General features: G+C 41.2%; 3 protein-coding genes across 4 annotated transcripts in view; 1 reads left to right on the top strand and 2 right to left on the bottom strand.

Annotated features, from left to right (window-relative positions):
* The window catches only part of LOC128733883 (centrosomal protein of 135 kDa), an 81,969-nt gene that overhangs the window by 18,439 nt on the left and 44,119 nt on the right, over positions 1-19,411 (top strand). Inside the window, exons 4-5 of the mRNA XM_053827732.1 lie at positions 9,383-10,813; positions 10,875-10,990. Of these exons, the coding sequence (XP_053683707.1) occupies positions 9,383-10,813; positions 10,875-10,990 (1,547 nt within the window). The remainder of the gene's footprint in view (positions 1-9,382; positions 10,814-10,874; positions 10,991-19,411) is intronic.
* LOC128738403 (luciferin sulfotransferase-like) lies at positions 7,710-8,896 on the bottom strand. Its single transcript, XM_053833498.1, has 4 exons — positions 8,556-8,896; positions 8,033-8,493; positions 7,896-7,971; positions 7,710-7,830 (listed from the first exon to the last, which is right to left on the bottom strand). The coding sequence occupies exons 1-4, from the start codon at positions 8,894-8,896 to the stop codon at positions 7,710-7,712; spliced, it is 999 nt and encodes a 332-aa protein (XP_053689473.1).
* The window catches only part of LOC128738400 (uncharacterized), a 40,228-nt gene continuing 31,838 nt past the window's right edge, over positions 11,022-19,411 (bottom strand). The window contains exons 2-5 of one of the 2 annotated variants that reach the window (XR_008412103.1): positions 12,651-13,043; positions 12,427-12,586; positions 11,389-12,372; positions 11,022-11,327 (exon numbers count right to left, since the gene is read on the bottom strand). Coding sequence is in view for 1 of the 2 variants with exons in the window: in XM_053833496.1 (XP_053689471.1) it covers positions 11,494-12,372; positions 12,427-12,586; positions 12,651-13,036 (1,425 nt within the window). In the remaining variant the exon portion in view is untranslated. Of the gene's footprint in view, positions 12,373-12,426; positions 12,587-12,650; positions 13,044-19,411 lie in introns of both variants that reach the window. The other variant, XM_053833496.1, reaches the window with a different exon arrangement.

The raw sequence follows: 19,411 nt of genomic DNA, 5'->3' as shown, positions 1-19,411 counted from the left end.
TCTTACAAGATTGTGCCACAGAGTCAGTGAAATGATATTGGAACAATTGGCTTTGAACAATTGATTGACTGACCGAATTCTTTTAACCTATTTACTTCCAACGGCGTTGCGAAAACGCTACCCGCTCATTGCAATCTAACCGACCTTTTATCCTTTGCTTTTATTTTTGCCTAAAATTCAGATGCTACCAATTGCAAAATCACAACCGTGTAAATATAACAGGTCTTGTTACTTTTTAGTATAACTCTAACTAGTAACCTTCGGAATACGTGGACGAATTGAATGAAAGCGAGAACATCTACGTGTCGTTCCGACATCCTACGTTTTCGCAGCGTACCGTTGCGGGGCATAAGGATGAAATTAAAAAGATATGTCTAAAATTTTTTCTTAGTTCATATAAACAAAACTTTCCTGAAGGTTCTAAATTTTTTATGTTCGCTGTAAAAAGGGTGGTACTCAATGGGTTAATCACAGTGTTGTACTGTTTCACTGCATTTCGATAATAGAAAGACGTGTAATCAATGTTGTCCCAGTGCATACTGCTTCTCTTTATCTTATCATTGGTTATTCTTCGCATGACTAGCATAGTAACATGCATTCTCTCTTTGCTAACATTTAGAACTTGAGCTCTTTTCACTTGTTGATTTTGAGAATTGTCATCTGCCCGTTACATAAAAAGAAAATCTGAACCATGCTGAAAGAGCGAAAACGAAACACTGTGTTTAGACAATTTAATTAATTTGAAACTATGTTGAGAGACAGTTAATTTACTATTGATTATCTTGTAATTATCGGATCAAAGCCAAACCATTTGTATGGCAGTTTCATAAATGTATTACGTTCAATTCACATAAATTGGAACAATTTTTCAAGGTTGCTGAGCTGAGTAAAATACTTAGGACCCTTTCAGTCGTATCTGGTACCTTTTTCTAACATGTCGGCTTATGTTCGCACCGAATAGTTGAAGCTCTTAGTAAATCTAAATAAAAAGCTTAGATTTTTTGAGGCTTTGGCAGAAATATAGGCCACATGTTCTTTAAAAGATAATTTTGAATCGAGCAGAATTCCCAAGTCTTTTACACATGTTTCCCTTTTCAAGGATGTTCCAGAGACTTTTTAATCATAGCAAACAATTGATTTGTTGCGTGTAAAAGAAATGCACGAGCAGTTGGAGGCATTCAGTACCATTCTATTCGTTGTGCACCAGTCGGCGAATTTATCCAGCTGCGTTTGCAGAAAATCAGTGTTTGTGTTATTTGTGATAACGGCAAAGAATTAAAAATCATCAGCTTACGATGATTTCATGCATTTTAAAGCAAAATTGATATCGTTCAAGTAGGGGAGGAATATATACGGCCCTAGATGACTGCCTTGGGGCACACCAGACGTGACGGGGAATGACGAAGAGATAATGCTACCTACTTTGACAGACATGAAGCGTTCAATGAGGTAAGACTTAAACCAACAGAGCATATTACCGCTTACTCCCAGTTGCTGAAGTTTGGCGACTGCAATCTGATGATTTATTTTATCAAAAGCTGCTGAAAAATCGGTGTAGACTGCGTCACTTGAAGATATTTCGGCAACGAAAGGGCTATAATGAATGGGTAAGACACCAAATTGGTACAGGTTGATCGCTTGGGCATAAAACCGTGTTGAGTATTATCGATGTAGCCGGAAAAATTAAACGATTGGAACCCGAGAACTATAAGCTCGAAAAGCTTCCCACCTGCGCAAAGCGAAGCAATCCCTCGATAATTCGTTCTGCTACGTTCTGCTTTGAACCTTTTTTATGAATCGGAAATACGTAGGACGACTTCCAGAATTCCAGCTGGTAGAGAAAATACCCAAAAGCAAGGACAAGGACATATTGAAAATTTTTGCCAATGGGCTGCATAAAGTAGAGCAACATTTTTTTAAAATTATTGATGGAATGCCGTCGGGGCCAGGGTTCGATGAGCTCTTCAAGGTAGAGCAAGCGTTCAGGATAATCTGGGTTGAGATGGCAGTGTAGGATGCAATAGCTGCCTTGCTTAGAATATTTGAGATGGCACGCGAAACTTGCTGACTGGTAAATGTCTCATGAGAGAAAACTGCACTTCCGCATCACTGAGAATCATGGTCGTGGGTAAACCTGATTCATTTCTTTGCTCGTTAACGTAATGCCAGAACTTTTTGGGGTTACTACGTAGACATTGTTTCATACGGTTTTGATACGAGTGGAACAGTTTCTTGTTCAGTCGTTTATAACGAGTATTGAGGGAAATATAGCGACATTTAAATTGATATGTTCCATGTTTCGAGGATCTCCTTAGAGCCCTCCGTTTAGCAGATTTATAACTTTTTAAAGTGCTGTTAGACCATGTGGGATGTGAGTGTTTGCAGAAATGTCTCTTGAGAGCAGGGACCGAAACGGTTACACTTTTTCTATTACATTTACCAGCATGCAATGCCATGTCAGACTCTCAACCAATACCATCGCTCTGTATTGTTTCTGTACCGGCAGTGCCTATCTTATAAGTGTCGAGACTAGCCAGAATATGTACATGATAATAAGCAAACATTTTCATACGTTAGCCGACCATTCACACAAAATGTCGTGTAGGAATGACACGCATTAGCCGCTTTTTGCTTACAGTTATAGTTGAAATAGTATGGAGAAGTGATTGAGAATAAGATGAATTGGGAACCTTCTTATTTAAAACCGTGTTGTTTGGGGGAAAGCTGTATGTTTGGCTTACGGACGCAAAGCAGCAAAAGAGAATACAAAACAAGTGTCTCCAAGACTGGTGACACTCTTTCCCCCATATCGAAGAGTGTCTGACATGTAGAACAAAAGATGTTTTCGTTATTCTTGCATTTCTTTTCGGTGCTTCTGTACTAGTAACATGTCGCAAGACTGGTGGCAAGATAAAAGGTAAAAGTCTTCAAATTTTTGTCACCAACCAGTACATTTAACGTCCCTGCTTGGGAGTAAACTGATCGATAACATATAAAAGAACGTTTGTAAAATTTTGGACCGCTAAGTTAGTATCCGTATTCTCTAGTATTGAGCACCAGTTCACGTCTAACAAAAATTGGTTCATTTTTGTAAAACCTTATATGCTTATATTATTTGTTTCAAATCTTATATGCATGGAAACCAGCTTTTTTCTTGACTTTTTTGACGTATCCACAAATTCACGCCCCTTGTAACGGCTTCCAGCAAGAGTAACCATTTCTTAGGTTTCGCAGATGTCTTCGACAGAAACCGGCGTCAAAGACCACATATAAGGAGGTCTGAAGGAGGGGAACATGTGGCTGTTGACGGCAACGAGCTAGAAGTGATTGATGGGTTCTGTACTTGAGATCGCCGATGACCACGGATAACAGATAAGCTTCCTTACCATGTTCGAACGGAAGGTGCTACGAACGATCTTTGGTAGAGTAGAGTACAGGCTTTGGCATGCTATTTTAGCTTTGATTTATAGTTATTATTTACAATATTGCTGAACGAGTCATGACGGCTGTAAACGTTTTGTATTAACCTTGATATAACCGTACTATTCGTTGGTAGCAAAAAGAGCAAAAAATAAATAAATAGGAGCTATGCTCACTATAGCAATATTGTTAGATAATAACTAACTCTACAAATATCCCATACATCCCTTTTTCAAATTCTGCTAAACTGAAGCGGTGTAGTCAAAAGAGAAAAATTTAAAGTAAAAAGAGCTTGTCAAGCCTAGTAAAGTAAAGTAAAGGGTTTCCGGAAGCAAATTGCATCATTTTCAAATTTTACTTACATATTGGTCCATGTCCGCCGGTTCGGTTGGACAAAGCAGACGATTACCCGCCGCCAGGATAGGCTCTCATCAGCAACTCGAATGTCGCTGGCTAAGCTGCGTGGTCATGAGCCTCTTCTTAATTATCCTGCCGGATTCCAGTCGAGTACTTCTCTGCAGATCTCGTTCGCTTCTCTCCTCAAGAGGTGTCCGATCCTCTTCCACATACGTTCATAAGTTTCTGTTGCTATCGACTGTTTTTAACATCGACGATAGAGTTCCTCGTTGGATATCTAGTTGGCAGGCCACCAGGCACGAATATATCGCTGGCAGAGATTAATAAATACCTGCAGTTTTTGTGTTGTCTCTGCAGAGATATTGAGATATTGGAAGGCTGCCATCTGCTCAACCTGTTGTCCCGATACTGAGAAGTTTGCAAGATCATTTTCAAATGGCTGTAACTTTCTACTCTCTGGGTATTTTCTGTTGAAATTTGGAGTAAAATTAGTTCAATATGATGGACCCGGAAGAATAGCCACGGTGCCAACACATTTTACGCACGTAACTCGAAAATCTGGATCTCTTTTAACGTGCCGTGTTATAAATCATTATAAATACCATTTAACTATCGATTGGTATGCCAAAAATAGCCAAAATGAAACGTGAAGGACTACACACGTCCAAAGTCCGAAAGGCACCGAGTAGCGATGAACGGCACAATACAATGGACAGTGGATATCTTGTGCACGGAGGCTTTACACCCAGATGTTGACAATGCCGTATTACTGCATTATGGATAATAAGACTTTAAAACAGATTCCTAGCAGCTTCAGCTGTTCACTGCTCGACACCTCTGATGACATTAGAAAGTAGAGGTTAAAATTGGCCAAAAAGTTTAACAAGTATTGCAAGCGTTGCATTGAGGACTCCGTAGCCGCAAGGTTACCGAGTCTGCTTTGACAAGCGAGAGGTCGTGGGTTCGAATTTTAGAAGAATCAGGCAATTCGATGTCCCTTACTTTATGCTGAATTCTATATTACCTCGATGAAACCTATAGAAATGCACATTGATTTTCTGAAAACATCCTAGAACAACTTTGCCAGCCTTGAGTGTCTGCCCCCATATCAGAAGTGGCTCCTGAAGATGGTTCTATTGCAAAGTGGAATATCGTTTCCTCAATGTAGTGAGGAAGCTACATTTTAGGAGCGGCTCTGATCCGGAGCGGACGGCCTAAAACAACGTTATTCATACGTCTCCGCCACTCTCCGCTTTCCGTCTGTACTCCGTCAAAAATAGTCCGCAACACCTTTCGTTCAAAAACGGCAAGTGCACGTATGCCTTCCGTAAGTAAAGTTACAGTCTCAAGTCCGAAGAAGACTACCGGTCTGATGAGCGTTTTGTACATCGTCAGCTTTGTGCGGCGGCGTATGCTCCTTGATCGAAACGTCTTGCGAAGGGAAAAGTAGGCTCGATTTCCAGCTTATCCGCACTCCGTAGGGAGCGTACGTTGGTGATGCTCGAGAAAAACCGGCCCTCGATGAGAATATGGTCGATTTGGTTCGTTGGTCAGGTGATCTCCAGGTGGCCTTGTGGATATCTTTGTGAGGAAAGTAGGTGCTTTTGATCACCAAACCTCGGGAAGCCGCAAAATTGATGCATCGCTGGCTGTTATCGTTCGTGTTGGTGTGCAGGCTTTGGGGCCCGATCACCGGTCTATACATTGCTTCCCTGCCGATTTGGGCGTTCATATCCCCGATGACGATCTTGACGTCCCGTGTTGGCAGCTGTCGTATGTTGCCTCCAGCTGCGCATAGAACCCTTCCTTCTCGTCGTCGGGTCTACCTTCGTGTGGGCAATTGAAGAAACGGCCTTTTATCCTCAACATGCACATCCTCTCGTTGATCGCTTTCCAATCCATTACGCGATCCTGCATTTTGCCCAACACTACGAAGCCCGTTCCCAGCTCGTTGGTCGTTCCACCACTCTGGAAAAATCGGGCTCTGCCGCCACGGATCCTCCACACCTTCTCGCCCTTGCGACAGATCGCCTGCAGTGCCACGATGTCAAACTTTCGGGGTTCTAGCTGATCGAGCAGCACCCTGTCGCCACTAACGAAATTTAGCGATCTGCAATTCCAGGTACCAAGTCTCCATTCCATGTCCTCATTTCGCCGCCTTGGTCCATGCCGAATATTCCGAGAAGATATTTCTTGACTCTTGTTGTAAGTTTTTTTTTGTTTAGATAGGTAGCCGTACTAGGGCTTACGCTACCGAGTCTCGTGATGGGGCTGCCATCTTGCAGTGCCGAGACATACTGTGCCTCCTCCCCTGTTGGTATACGACCTTAGCTTCCACCGGGGTTGGTTACCCGATCTCCGCTAAGGTTGCTCGTATTCCAGCTGATACCACGTGGAGGTAGGGGTAGGAGTTGCTATATAAGAGGCTAGGGACCACAATGGGGTCTGTTTTACGCGTTATACAACCATTTACCAACCATCAAGGTAATGCAACCTATATAAATACATTGATCGCGTGATCTTAGAAGGTAACCAAAGAGAGGATGTGTCTGTTGTGAATAAAAGGCTGTTTCTTCAATTAAAGTTTTGACAACGCGCACTGTCAGCGGGGAATATCAGCCAGCAATGGAGAGGAAAAAAGCTTGTAACGACTATCTGAGTATAGTCACGAGGGAGAATTGATCTTAGCATTGACGAGCACGAAACGGGTTGACCATGATGCTGAGGAAGAAAGAACACCAAGAGGAGGACAGTGATTCCGAGGAAATAGAACAAGTATTCCGTGCTAATGACACGCGCAAGTTATGCGAGAAAGTAAACCAGTCTCGTAAGAGCTACCCATTCTAACTTAACATGTGTAGCGACGATGATGGAAAACTGATCACGACCCAATTAGTGGTAGTAGGATGATTTGAAAATGAAATGAAAATGTCCAAAATTGAGTGCGCGTAACGCCTGTCCAAAGTAGATAAATCAGCCTAGCTGTTCGATGAGCATCTCAATGACGCTATACCGGAAAGAGATGGAGTACATACAGCCACGCCAGTTCTCAATTTTGAATAAATTAGGCAAGAAATCGGACTGCTGGCGTTACAATCCGACGGATTTTTTGTTTGACATAGGGTACGGGTGGGTATTTCCAGCCCATTAAGCGGTCGCCTGAACAATATTCAGGAACTACGTTGAAACTATATTTATTAGAGACAAGATTTTTATACCAGTTGATAGAATAATATTTACTGAATATCGGCGTGTATTTTGGTCTTAATAAAACGCTACTGAATTTGAGTTATAGTCACGAGAAATGATGAAGTCGCTGCGGCTAAATTAAGCCCATTTTCTATAGTGGTGTCTGTGTTTTTTAAATGCGACAGGCAGAAATAGCTAGCACGGCGATTAAATGCTTTTCAAAAACGGATAAAAAAACAAGAAAAGAGAGACCGATAGCTAACTTCTCGCTATTGCCTACATTCTGGGCTCATTGAAGATAATTAGTTTTGCAGTGACAACAGCTTGCTGCTGGCGCTAGTGTATCACTGAATCGTTCATATACACTAGCGCCAGTTGTCACTCAAATAGATATGTCAGCACATATATTGGTTGTAGTGTAAATAATGCACCATTTGCTGGAATTAAAAACAAAATGCTGCTAATGGCTAGTGAATGAAACTTGGTCCCATACAAAGTTTGAAGATAATCGGACTTAAAGAAAAAATTGCTACCTATTTTGGGTGTCCAATTAGTTTCGAATACTTTTCTTATGTAAAAATAAATGAATGAATAATTCTAATGTTAAGCATACAAAGTATCAGAGGTATTGTGAAATTGCACTTTTATTACTTTTCTCCATTGATTTAAACTTTCAATCAGGGCTTCTGAGAATTTATTCCGGCAACAGCATAGTTGTCGAATCCGAGAAAAAGTGTTCTATTTTATTCCCTATATCGAAAATCTGTATCCGAAAGCTGCACGCTAATTAATTCATCAAATTTTGTAGAAAAATCCTCCGGTAGCTCATTGCGGTAAGCTCCAATCTGTCCTTTGCGCATAAATCTAAATATAGGTAACTGGTACGAGTATTACAATACTTTTTCCGGTTAATACAAATCGTCACTTACGTGAATTGGTTGGAATTTTTCCCTATCGCTGCTGAAAATTGAATGACTAAAGCTTGATTGTTTGCTGATTTATTGTCTAGAATTTATAGAACAACAATTTATGGCTGGAATGGTTTTAAATCAAATAAAGTACTAACTTTTCATCTTTTCGAACGAAAGATGTTCTTCCAAGTGAGCCAGCTGTTTCTTACTGTAAGTTTTTCCCATAAACGCACAAACCTGCCTCAGAACGGCGGAAAGGTTCCTCTTCATGTCTTCGAAGTGCAAAAATAATACGTGCCTGCGATGGTTGGCTACGCGCCAAAATTCGGTTGCGTGCTTAACTTGCGGGCAGTAGATAATTCGATCCTGTAGAATACCGTCGAGGAAGTCCTGCTTCAGACCTTTGAACCCATGCAGATGTCGATAGTGATGCATAAATGATGTCGTAACATCCTTTGGATTCCGGGCGACGTACACTATTTTTGGGTTGATTGTCCATAACTCCCTTGGTAAGAGAGCTAGCGGGAGGTGAGTTTTAATATGTCGTGGGCGAGGCATTTCTTCTACCAATGTGATGCTGTCTGGTAGGTCGATGTTGGTTACGAAGCCGAATACCCTAGCGTTTGAATCATTAAAGGTTTGAATTGTCATCGAATTCTAACTACCATTTGTACTTACTCTAAGAATATCGATCGCTGTTGCAAATCAACAGCTGTCGCAGTTTTGTAGTCTAGATTATGATCAATCAACCACAGCATCTCCTGAGCCCAGGTAGTACCAGCTTTCGGAAACGTTACGATCCAGACATCATCTTCATATACCGTTAGATTCCGAATTCGTTCCGCAAATTGACAGTATCTAGCGGGCATCACACAGTGCACAGGCTGCCATGCTGACCCACCGTCACCGGCGGTGGGATCAACCGACCGATCGACTAGGTGAATTTCGAGAAAATTTTCGTTATAGGGAGTTTCGAAACGTTCTACTTCGACCCGAGATAATTGCTTGTATTGAAACATTCTATTCAGAAACCGGGTTGTTCTACCTTGGAATGACTAGTTCATACTGAACTAGCGCGTAACGTTCACGCACGTTTCGTCTAGTTGAATTGATAACAAGCCCTTCAACTTGTAACATTGTACTAGTAGTTCCGCTGAATGGAATTTACCGTAACCATGCTTCATATGGATCGGTTAATAAATCTTAGTTCGAGAGTTGGCAGTAGGGCACACTTTTAATTTGTTTATTTAAAATTGATGGACTGCCCAATACTGGTATCGAACGGTTGAAAATAGAACTTGAATTGTTGCGTTAATTCTAATCGTACATAAAGATGATATTTATGAATCATACAACATCACCTTAGGCGGCAATCATAATGAAGGTTGATAAAAAGACTAACTTATGAGGGTTTTTGATAATGCCCAAATTAATCTAAGAAGATGTCGTTGTATTCAAACAGTTTCTCAGTTGAACACTATTTTATTCTCTTTCTGTTCCGTTAGATCGATTACCGAGACCGCGAGATACAACGCCTCGGAGCGCTGTTTGCCGGTGGTCGGCCATCAGTTGCTCTGGCCAAGGATTGCTGCTATCGCAGCGTCAACACACTGGCAGAAGACGTCGAAAAGCTGCAACACGAAAAGGCATCCGTGCAGAACAAGCTGGCCAGTGCGCTGGAGAGTCAGCAGAACGCCAGCAAAAAGATTCAGAAACTTTCCGAACGTAACAAGCGGCTCGAACAGGAGCTGAAGGAAATCGAAAATGTCGCGCTGAACGTCGAATCGGAAGCTAATTTGAACATTTTGGACAGGGATCGACAGAATTCGGATTTGCAAATCAAGTTGCATCAATCCAACATGAAAATCAAAGAACTGGAAACAATTTTGGAGGCAAGGTCCTCGGGTCTAGTTCCTAGCAGCTCTTCGGCGTCGGCTTGTTCGCTGGATTCCACACTACAAACTGCTTTAAAACAGGCAAACGAGGAAAAACGTGCCTTATATAAACAGCTGAATGAGTCTAAACAAAGAGAGCAAACATTTTTGAATGATTATGAAAAGATCAAAAACAAATATTCCAAACTGAAACTTAAGCTATCCAATCAGATCGCTTACGGTCAAGAGAACAATCAAGATGATGCTGAACTTTCGGAGCAACGAGAGAAAACCCTGTTACTGGAAGAATCATTGAAAAATGTTAAGTCCGATCGAGATTTCCTAAATATCGAAGTCAAACAACTTCGTGAAACCATTTCAAAACTGACAGCCGATAAGGACTGTCGAATAGCTCAATTGGAAAGTGAATTGCATTTGTTGAAAAAATCCTCCGCGACCAGCATAGGACGTCCCACCAAAACGGCAGACTCGCTTGCATCTGCTCAGTCTTCCCTTTCGGTTCAATCCGCGTTCCACCGTGTGGAACGGGAACGGGATGCAGCCAAGCGCGAGGTGCAACAGCTGGAAATCGAGCGAGATTCACTGAGAAACAAGCTTCAACTGGCTACCAAAACTCAGAAAGAACAACAAGCCAAACACGAGGAAGCAATAGTTGGTTACAGCTCGCAGATTGCAAAGCTGGAGGCTGCCAAACGGGACATGCTCTGCGGACAGAGTTCTTCCCAAACGACGATTCACCTCCTGCAGGAGGAAAGCCGAGAACTACATGAACGGCTGAAACAAGTGGAGGATGATTTCAGTAAGTTACGTGTGTCGCATTCACAGCTGCGAATCCTACAGGAGCAAACGGAACGGGCACTGACGCAGCAACAAAATCGGTTGTTGTGTTCGGAGAATCAGCTAGGATGTGCGGAGGCGAGGCTTTCAAAGGTTGATGGCACCATTGAGAGTGCCAACAAGGATCTCGGAAAGTTGAAGGGTGATATTAGCGTACTGAAAGCTTCCAATGCGTCGCTGCAGCGTGAGAATGATAAGCTGTTGGTAAGTTTCGTAGCGTTTTTAGGGGATTGTATTTGTTTCTAATTATTTGTGATCTCGGCAGATGGAGCTGGATAGGAAAACGGAAAAACTGTTCACCGTTGAAAATGAATTGAGTAAACTAAAGTCAAGCAAATCCGAAATGCGGGACACCATCGATCGGTTGCAGAAGAAACTCGAGTAAGTAAAGCATGTTTATTTTGTAATTTATTTGTAATTTATTTCCTATGTGTTATTATTCTATTCAGTCGGCGTTGATAGTTACGAATATTATCTTAGGGCTAGCTAGACATACTTTACTGCGTTCTCATAACTATGGCACAATCACAATATTTATTACCTATTTTCGCTTTCTGGCAGCCATGCCGATTGGTTATGATATGTCCAATGTTTCTCCTGTAATAAATTACCGTGAATGTCTCGTTGCGTCCTGTTCACCGCACTGTTTCGTGTATTTTTGGTAACTTAGTATTCTTCCGTTTCCGCTGGTCCGAATCCTAACAAACTCATAAACCACCTGTAGAAGGGAAAACAAATCTGTTCGGTTCTGTTACTGAATTAAGGTGCAACTATCTAACCATAATATACCAACAACGATCTAAGATAAGTAGTTCATGCTATTAACATCGAATCGCATGCTGATTGATGTTAGAGGAGGGGGAGAGCATTCGGTTAGCGCTAGTCTAAATCTTGGGTATGGTTAACGTGAAGTTCCCAATCCTGATGGACAATAGTCGATTTCCGTTCAAATACCTGGCAAGTCCGACGGCTGGCGGTTGACAGCCAATAACTCCGTTCTGAAGTGGAGCCTCGTATGGCGTATAACCTGGCCGACAAATGCAGGTGGCTGCTCGAATTTTAACGGAACCCTTCTTCGGTTCCAACCATTGACCCGGACCGCACGGGCCACGGGAGTACAGTTTGTAGCACTGCCGATTGATCTCCACCATGTCGGGCGTGCTATCGCAGGCACTTTTAGGAACTTCGTCTTCCGAGCAAGTTTGATCTAGATTATGAATCACTCCGGAACATCCACAAATTCCGTTGTAAGAAATGCCGTCCAGTGACGGTCGGGTGGTGAAATCGAATATTACCACCTGCTGTAAGCTGCACGGACCTTGCGAGCCTATCCGATAGCATGTTTTCTCTTTGGGAAAATATAGTCGACCCTTTTCACAGGGGTTTGCAATGCATGTGTTCGAGGCTACCAGAAACGATCCGCTTTCGCAGGGTCCTTGAGTGTACAGTTTGTAGCAGTAACCATCCTTCCAAAGAACATAGTTGTCCTTGCATCGACATTCCGCTCGCATGGCAGTGACCTCCTGCTGACCTCTTTTGTCCGCTATAATATACGTGTGTCCAATAGGACATGGTCCTATGGTTCCTATTTCGTAACACTGGTTAGTTTCATTGTGAAAATGTGGGAGCCGCTGATGACAAGCACATTTTTTCGAGGGTAAAAATAGTTCGCCACTTCGCAAACAGGGTCCTTTGCTGAAAAATTCATGACATGTTTCCGTTTCGTCGTGAAAGTAATTACCGAGCTCGCCTTCCCGTTCACACTGAAATCGAAAAACTTTCGGTGAAAATTGTTCCATTTAGTAACGTTTGTTTACCTTGCACTTAGCTATTCCATCGTTATCCATACTGACTAGCTTTCCCTTTGGACAGGGTCCTTTGGTATGAAGCTGGTAGCATTTATTGTCTTGTGGCCAAAATATCATACCGGTTTCACAAATTTCCGTCGGTTTGCAAGTTCCCCAACGCTGTCTAGGTCTAAAACAAATACAAGTAGATCAGTTAAAGTATTTTTCAGATCCATTTGAGTGTTGTTTAGTACATGGCACTCTTCACTTCGGGGTCCGCGAACGGTGCAAAGTACTGCCCAAAATCGCACGGTCCTCGCTCGAACAATCGATGGCATCGCTTCGTCAGCGGGTACTGTGCCGTTCCCGGTGGACAGCGGCATTCGGCCGTCGATCCGTGCGCCGTAGCGCCCACCCCGACCGGGCTCAGTTCCATCGTTTCCGGGCACGGGTAGCCCATCTGGAAGATTTTGAAGCATTTCTTAAGCGGTGGCCAGTACAGCAGCTGCCAACCGCCCGGTTGACTGGCGCACGGGTTCTTGTTCGGATCGCTCCAGGGCGGCGGTACGATTGCGGCCAACGAGGACGACTGCAGGTTGTAGAAGGTTAGGATGCACACCCAGACGGATGCATGCCTCATTACAGAACTGAAATTGAGAGTAGAAGAACAAATCACTTTATTATTGGATTTTATTTGAAACTTCTCAGAATGGGGAGAGCAGTTATATTGATAAATAGAAGAAACCATCGTTTCAGTTCTGTAAATCGTGTTTGACCAGTTGTTCAGAAAATGTACTCGAAAAGAGAAAAGTGTAAGCTACCGATTTCCATCTGCTTTCGAGGTGAGGCGGTAACATCAGTTACATACATGTATAGTCAATTTTGTTGGAGATGAAATTTTCAGTACCGTTGGTGATATGTCAAACGGTTTATATCTCATCTCTAGCAATACCGGCAGGTGTTAAACGGAGAGTGCAATCATACTATTAACTCGGTGATTCTGCCAAAAATTGTTCTAATGTGCGTTATGTTGCGGGCTAACCGTTCAAATCTACGCTAAATTGATTGGAATCATTAAACAGAAAATTACACCGAACAATTTCCCGTGCTTCATATTGGGAATCCCGTGTAGTTTCGATGATTATCGTTAAATAAATTTCGATATCGGTTTTGCTGTATTTATCTGTTATGGGATGTACTCAACGATAAACCGTATTTCATTATTGATCGAGAATGTTTCCCGGTTTTTAACGATCGTGTGGAATTATAAATCCACGTGGAGGTGTGTAAATTATCTGATAAAAATCCCCGAGAATTATTAGGAATAATCCTCATTTTTATTCAAATCAGCAAAATCCATCATCAGGGGAACTTTTGTGGTTTGATAATACACGTCGCTGAGAAGAAAATAACATTGGTTGATTAGTAGTAAATCAGATTACTACTAAAAGCAACCAGCGAAAAATGACCTTTTCTTGATCTGGAGGATGCACTGTCAGAAATCATGTACATTTTTCTTGATTACAAGATAAGTACACGATTTTGACGCTCTATTTAATGACGAAACTGCCATGTGTGTATAAATTCGTCTCAATCCGGAATAATCCGGTTGATGCCAAACTGCACAATAAGCTAATATCTCGTTTTTGATGCCAAATTACTCAAACAGGCATGACACGTAAAATGGTTCATATGGTTCAAAAATATATCACAGTACAAACTTCAAAATAATGGTCGCAGTGGTCTTAACCTTCCTATAAATACCTTCAAAACAAAGATCGACATCGTGCTTCCGAATTTAGTTATTACACACTTAAACAATTCGGTAAAATTTACCGAATTTTTTTATTGCACCAAACATTACTAATGATCTGTAAACGTCGTTTGGCACCATCGAAATTTTTACCGAACGTTCAGCTGTTTAGATTTCGGTAAAATTTTACCGAATTCGGTGCTTTTTGTTAAGTGTGTATTTCATTCGCTCTTGTATCCACTTGGCCCTTTTTCCGTCCAAACTCATGTGCATCCGTCTTCGGCATCGTGTCCAGCATGTCTTGTGACCAGGGCTTGAAACGTATCTGACGTATTCTATTTTCGTCTATGTTACTTTCCGGCCTTCCAGTGAACCTTGGATCGTAGCACTAATCACACACTATAACAGCCGGCTTTGTGGCTTTATATTTTTGCTCAATTTTTCCACAGAATGAGTGTACTAGTAGATTCGTTGCGGCTCGCCCTGTTTGTACTAACTTACTGAAGTTTACTTTATCGAAAATGGAAAACGCAAAATGATGTAATTTACACTGATTTAAAATCCGTTTGTAATTTGTAGTCTCCTGTCGATTTGCTGAATGGTCAAGTTCATATCTACACAGTAGAATTTTACGCGTTAAGCTCGATGCATATATCTGCGCAGATTACCAATAATTCAGGAGTACCGCAAAGAAGCAACATGGGCCCTTATTATTCAGGCTGTTCTTCAACGACATCACTCTTGCACTATCATCTGGTTGCAGATTATCATACGCTGATTTGATTTAGATTTTTATTTAGAATTTAGAATTTTATTTAGAAGTTCGATACATGGAAGATTGTCGTTGTCTGCAAGCTTTGTGAATGATTTTGTTGGTAGTTGTCCGAAGAACTGTCGTTACCAAGCGTGAGGTGATAAGGTATCACGTGATGTTCTCGACTCTAAGCTCACTTTTCACTTACACCATGCCGCTTTGATATCGAAAGTCACCCGTCAGCTGGGTTTTATCTCAAAAATTGTCTTGGATCTTACATATATTAGAGATAAGCTTCTAATGAATCTGTTAAGTTGTGCTGCATCCGTCGGAAAAATAGAAATCAGAAGAAGCAATATCTGGTGAATACGGAGGGTGCGGTAAAATATCCTACTTGAGGTTTCCTAATACTTTTTTTTACTATGCAGCAAAATAATTTGTTATGTCTTTTCGCGTATTTTGGCCGTTTATCTTGTAAAACATTTCTACATTACCGATCGCCTGTAATGGAATCACCGTTTCTCATTCCTAGTCACATTTCCATGTAAAAAAATCTTTTTTTGTTGCGTTTGTATCTCTTGTGTCACAAGTCAGTAATCTCCTTTCAACGTCTCTCGGTTTCACTTCATATCGCACCTACTTGGCTTGTTTTTTCAGTCATTCTCATGAATGTCAATCGCACAGAAGCTGCTTTCTGTGTCACTTCTCATGATTAGGCAAGCTTCTCTTGTATATGACTCGGATCTTCAATGAGTAACGTCTTCAATTCTACGTCTTCCGACTTTTGAAGTAAGACTAGGTCTTGCTGCTAGAAGGTAGTGTCATTCCAAAAAATCTAATTTCAAAAGTAGTTAAGTTTTGAACGCTAATAATTTGGGAATTTCCAAAAGGATTTTCAATATTTTTACACCAATCGATTGGAAAATTTTCTACGCATCGATCCAAATAAAGAAAACTATTGTTGCTTAAGTGCGCTCTATTGAAAAATTGAAAATAATGTAGTATTATCTAACTAATTTTCCTTTTTAGTGATCTACCGAGAACTGAAGAATAGCACGACTTGTAGTTTGTTGTAAGCCAACCGGGATGGTGCGCTTTTTTCTCTTTTGGTTGCTTTTTTTCGGTTTTCTGCGCTATTCCGTTGGTTTGTATTGACATGCTTTACAGCAACTGACAGCACTGTGGAGTGTTTTATTTCAACACATTTCAAGTATAATTTTTGTCCGTCCCATTTTTCAAGTTATTCCATTTTGTTACTTACGTAGCCGAACGTTTTCATTAACCGTTGCTTTGGTATACTTGATTGTTCATTTGTTTATTTGTTTATTTTTTAATAATTCCATCCGACTCAAGGTCTTAATGAAATATATGGCTGGGAAAAGTCATCTTGAGTTGCCATAAACGCATTCTCAAAATGGCATAAAAACCCAGCATCTTTTCATAAGTTTACATTAAATCATCTCATCAACTAAAAATACATAAAATGCATAACAATCATCACAAATTTCATATAATTAAAAACATTGGTCCATAAATTAAAAATCAATGGTCTGCCTACGGCGGTTACGGTCCTACACGTAGCAATTATTGATGTCGTTGAGGACGTAGTGGACAGTGCAGCAGGAGCGAAGATAGTATGGCGGGGCTGTCGTATGTTCCCATCAAAATCTTTTGTGCCGTATTAGCGACGACGTCTTTCCGCCGTTCTTTAAGCGAAGTTATGCCAATTAACATACACAGGTTCTCATACGATGGCAAGTTCTCAGGATTCCTCCATGGTAGCATATGGCATATTCTTCGAACAAAACGTTTCTGTATTTTTTCGATACGACGAGACCAACTGTCAAACTGGGGATCCCAGACTGCGCAGCTGGTTTCGCAGCGTACCAGCGAGCAGTACAAAGAGCGAAAAGTGCCAGGCTCATGAAACTCTACCAATCTTCAATATCATTCCCAGTTGTCGATTAACTTTGTTGATTATCATGTTGTAATGTTATCTAAACGTTAGTAGCTCATCTAATACAACTCCGAGATCAGTAACTCTATCGCTTCGTTGCAGTGTTTGATTATCAATGCAGTAATTACTTGTGCTTCTTTCGGGAGAAACTAATGACGGTACATTTTGGAATACTCACAGCCATACAATTGCATTTGCACCATTCAACAAACAGATTTATCAGTCCTTGAAGCCTCATACAATCATCAGTATTACGAATAACCGAGTAGATTTTGGCATAATCTGCATAGAGTAATCTTGTGCCAGGTGGTAATGGTCGGGATACGTCGTTAATGAACAAAGAGAACAATAGAGGTCCTAGAGTGCTACCTTGAGGTACCCCAGAATTGTTTCGAAACCAACATGATAGAGATGTTGCCAATTTGACAGCCATTCTGCGGTCTCGTAAATAAGAATTAAGCCGCGCAGTTAGGTCTGCTGAAATACCCAGCTTATCAAGCATAGCTAGCAAAATTCCGTAATCGACGCGATCGAATGCGGCCTTTAAATCAGTGTAAATAGTATCTACCTTATCACGCTGGTCAATTGAACGCAAAAATAGAGAAGTGAACTCCAGCAAATTAGTCGAGACTGATCTCCCAGGAAAAAATCCATGCTGCGAGGTAGAAATGTAATTCTTAACGTGAAACCAGAGATGGTTTTAAATAATTGCCTTTAGGATTTTCGAGCAAGCGCATAGAGAAGTAATTCCACGGTAGTCGACACCTTTTTTGAACACAGAGAACATGTAGGACGACTTCCAACTTCGCGGAAATTGATGACAATGCATGGATAAATTAAATAACGGGAGGTAAATCGATGGACGGCTATTTCTTTTGCAGTCCATCGAAAAATCTTAAAACATGTCTGCACGCCGCAAAAAGGGCGTGGCACAGTCCCGTTTTATTCGAGCTGATCTCCAGTTCTACCTTTACCGGCTTACCTCTTGTTATATACAAAAGCAACAATCGATAAAAAGACTCAGCTACGTAAATCATGGAATGGCAGAGCTTGAAAAATTTGTCATGCTAACGAAATTAGCAAATCGAAAAGTGCACTTTATGCTTGCTCATTTGTCGAACAACTAAATTCATGAAATCAGTCAAAATTTGTTATGGAAAATTTTCAAATGAAAGAGCACATATTAGACTTGCTTGATCGTCGGAAATTAAGTTCTTGCCAACTTCACCGCCATCATTAAGCATTTCAGCGTCAATCAGTCCTTATCAGGACTGCTAAAATTTGTCATTCAAGATCTAAATCGGCATTTTCGAATTGAAAAATCATTAAATTACTGCACGATTTCGTACAATTGGAAAATATATAAACGACTAAACAGTCGAAATATTTTCATTGGAGAGTTGGAGGTGCGTAGGTTAGCCCATCGTTAGGTACTGCCATCATAATTTTGCTGCCGAGACCTACGTAGTCCTACATCAACCATCCGGTCGTGTCTTGTTTACAACCGTACTGATCTTACTTGCTGTCCAGAGTGAGGCTTGGTTTCGACATTTCGGGAAAGGAGGCTTAAGTGTTGAGGACAAACCCGCTCTGCCGATTAGTCTCCACGTTTATCAAAGCAAAGTCTTGGGCTTTCAAAGACTTGACCCTACTTTAGCGATAGACTTCGCAACTGGCTGGCTGTTTAGTATAGGAAAATTACGGGGCTAGTGCAAAGACCTTCTGACTCTATTTAGCAGTACCACCTAGTCGACATTCGGACGTACGACGACTGGCTTGTTAGATCACCATTGTACCTCGAAGCTAACTGTGCAGGCAACGTTTATCCTTGAAGCTGAATATAATTGACTGATGTCCAGCCTTTCCGAAACCACCGAAATCAGCTGTACTATGCAACATGTTATCATAACAGACATAGTCATCTCTTGAAATCGAATCCAGCTAATTTGTACATTTATTCGCAAGGAAAACTAATGATCCCAAATTACTTCCCTGTGAAACACCGGACTTATTGCAAAAATTACTCGATTTGGTAGAGCTCGGCTTGTCCGGGAGACTACGATTCGTGAACTATGTCTGGATCTAGTAGACAAATTCGTTAGAAGGTCTTAAGGTTCAAATACATGCATACAGGTTTAGCTGCGTTACAGAAGTGTGACGACAGTAAACCCATGGAAAAACTGTCAAATTTCTGCAGCGTAGCCAAACTGAATGTATTGTGTTTGGGTCATTTGTCACTGTCGCAACTGAATTTGGTGGCCAAAAAGCAGGTTTAACATCAGTACACATCAGGCTTTTTCGTGCTCTGAAAATAATGTCAATTTTCAGCGGTTTATCGCAAAGCGTAGAAGACTAATTGATTGATGAGACCACCTTCTCTGATTAATCAAAAGCATTTTTTTCTTTTACAGAGTTTTACGGCTTTCTGTCCGCGAAAAGATATCTGTTCCTCTACTGTTAAGATGAGTAAACAGAAGTATGGCATCAACTTAATTTAACCCTCTAACGGGCAACATCGTAAAAACGATGCGATCAAGCTAATGACTGTTTT

The sequence above is a fragment of the Sabethes cyaneus genome, chromosome 2 (genome assembly GCF_943734655.1).
Source record: "Sabethes cyaneus chromosome 2, idSabCyanKW18_F2, whole genome shotgun sequence".
NCBI lineage: Eukaryota > Metazoa > Arthropoda > Insecta > Diptera > Culicidae > Sabethes > Sabethes cyaneus.
Note: the sequence above shows the minus strand (reverse complement) of the source record. Positions and strands in the feature narration are given on the sequence as shown.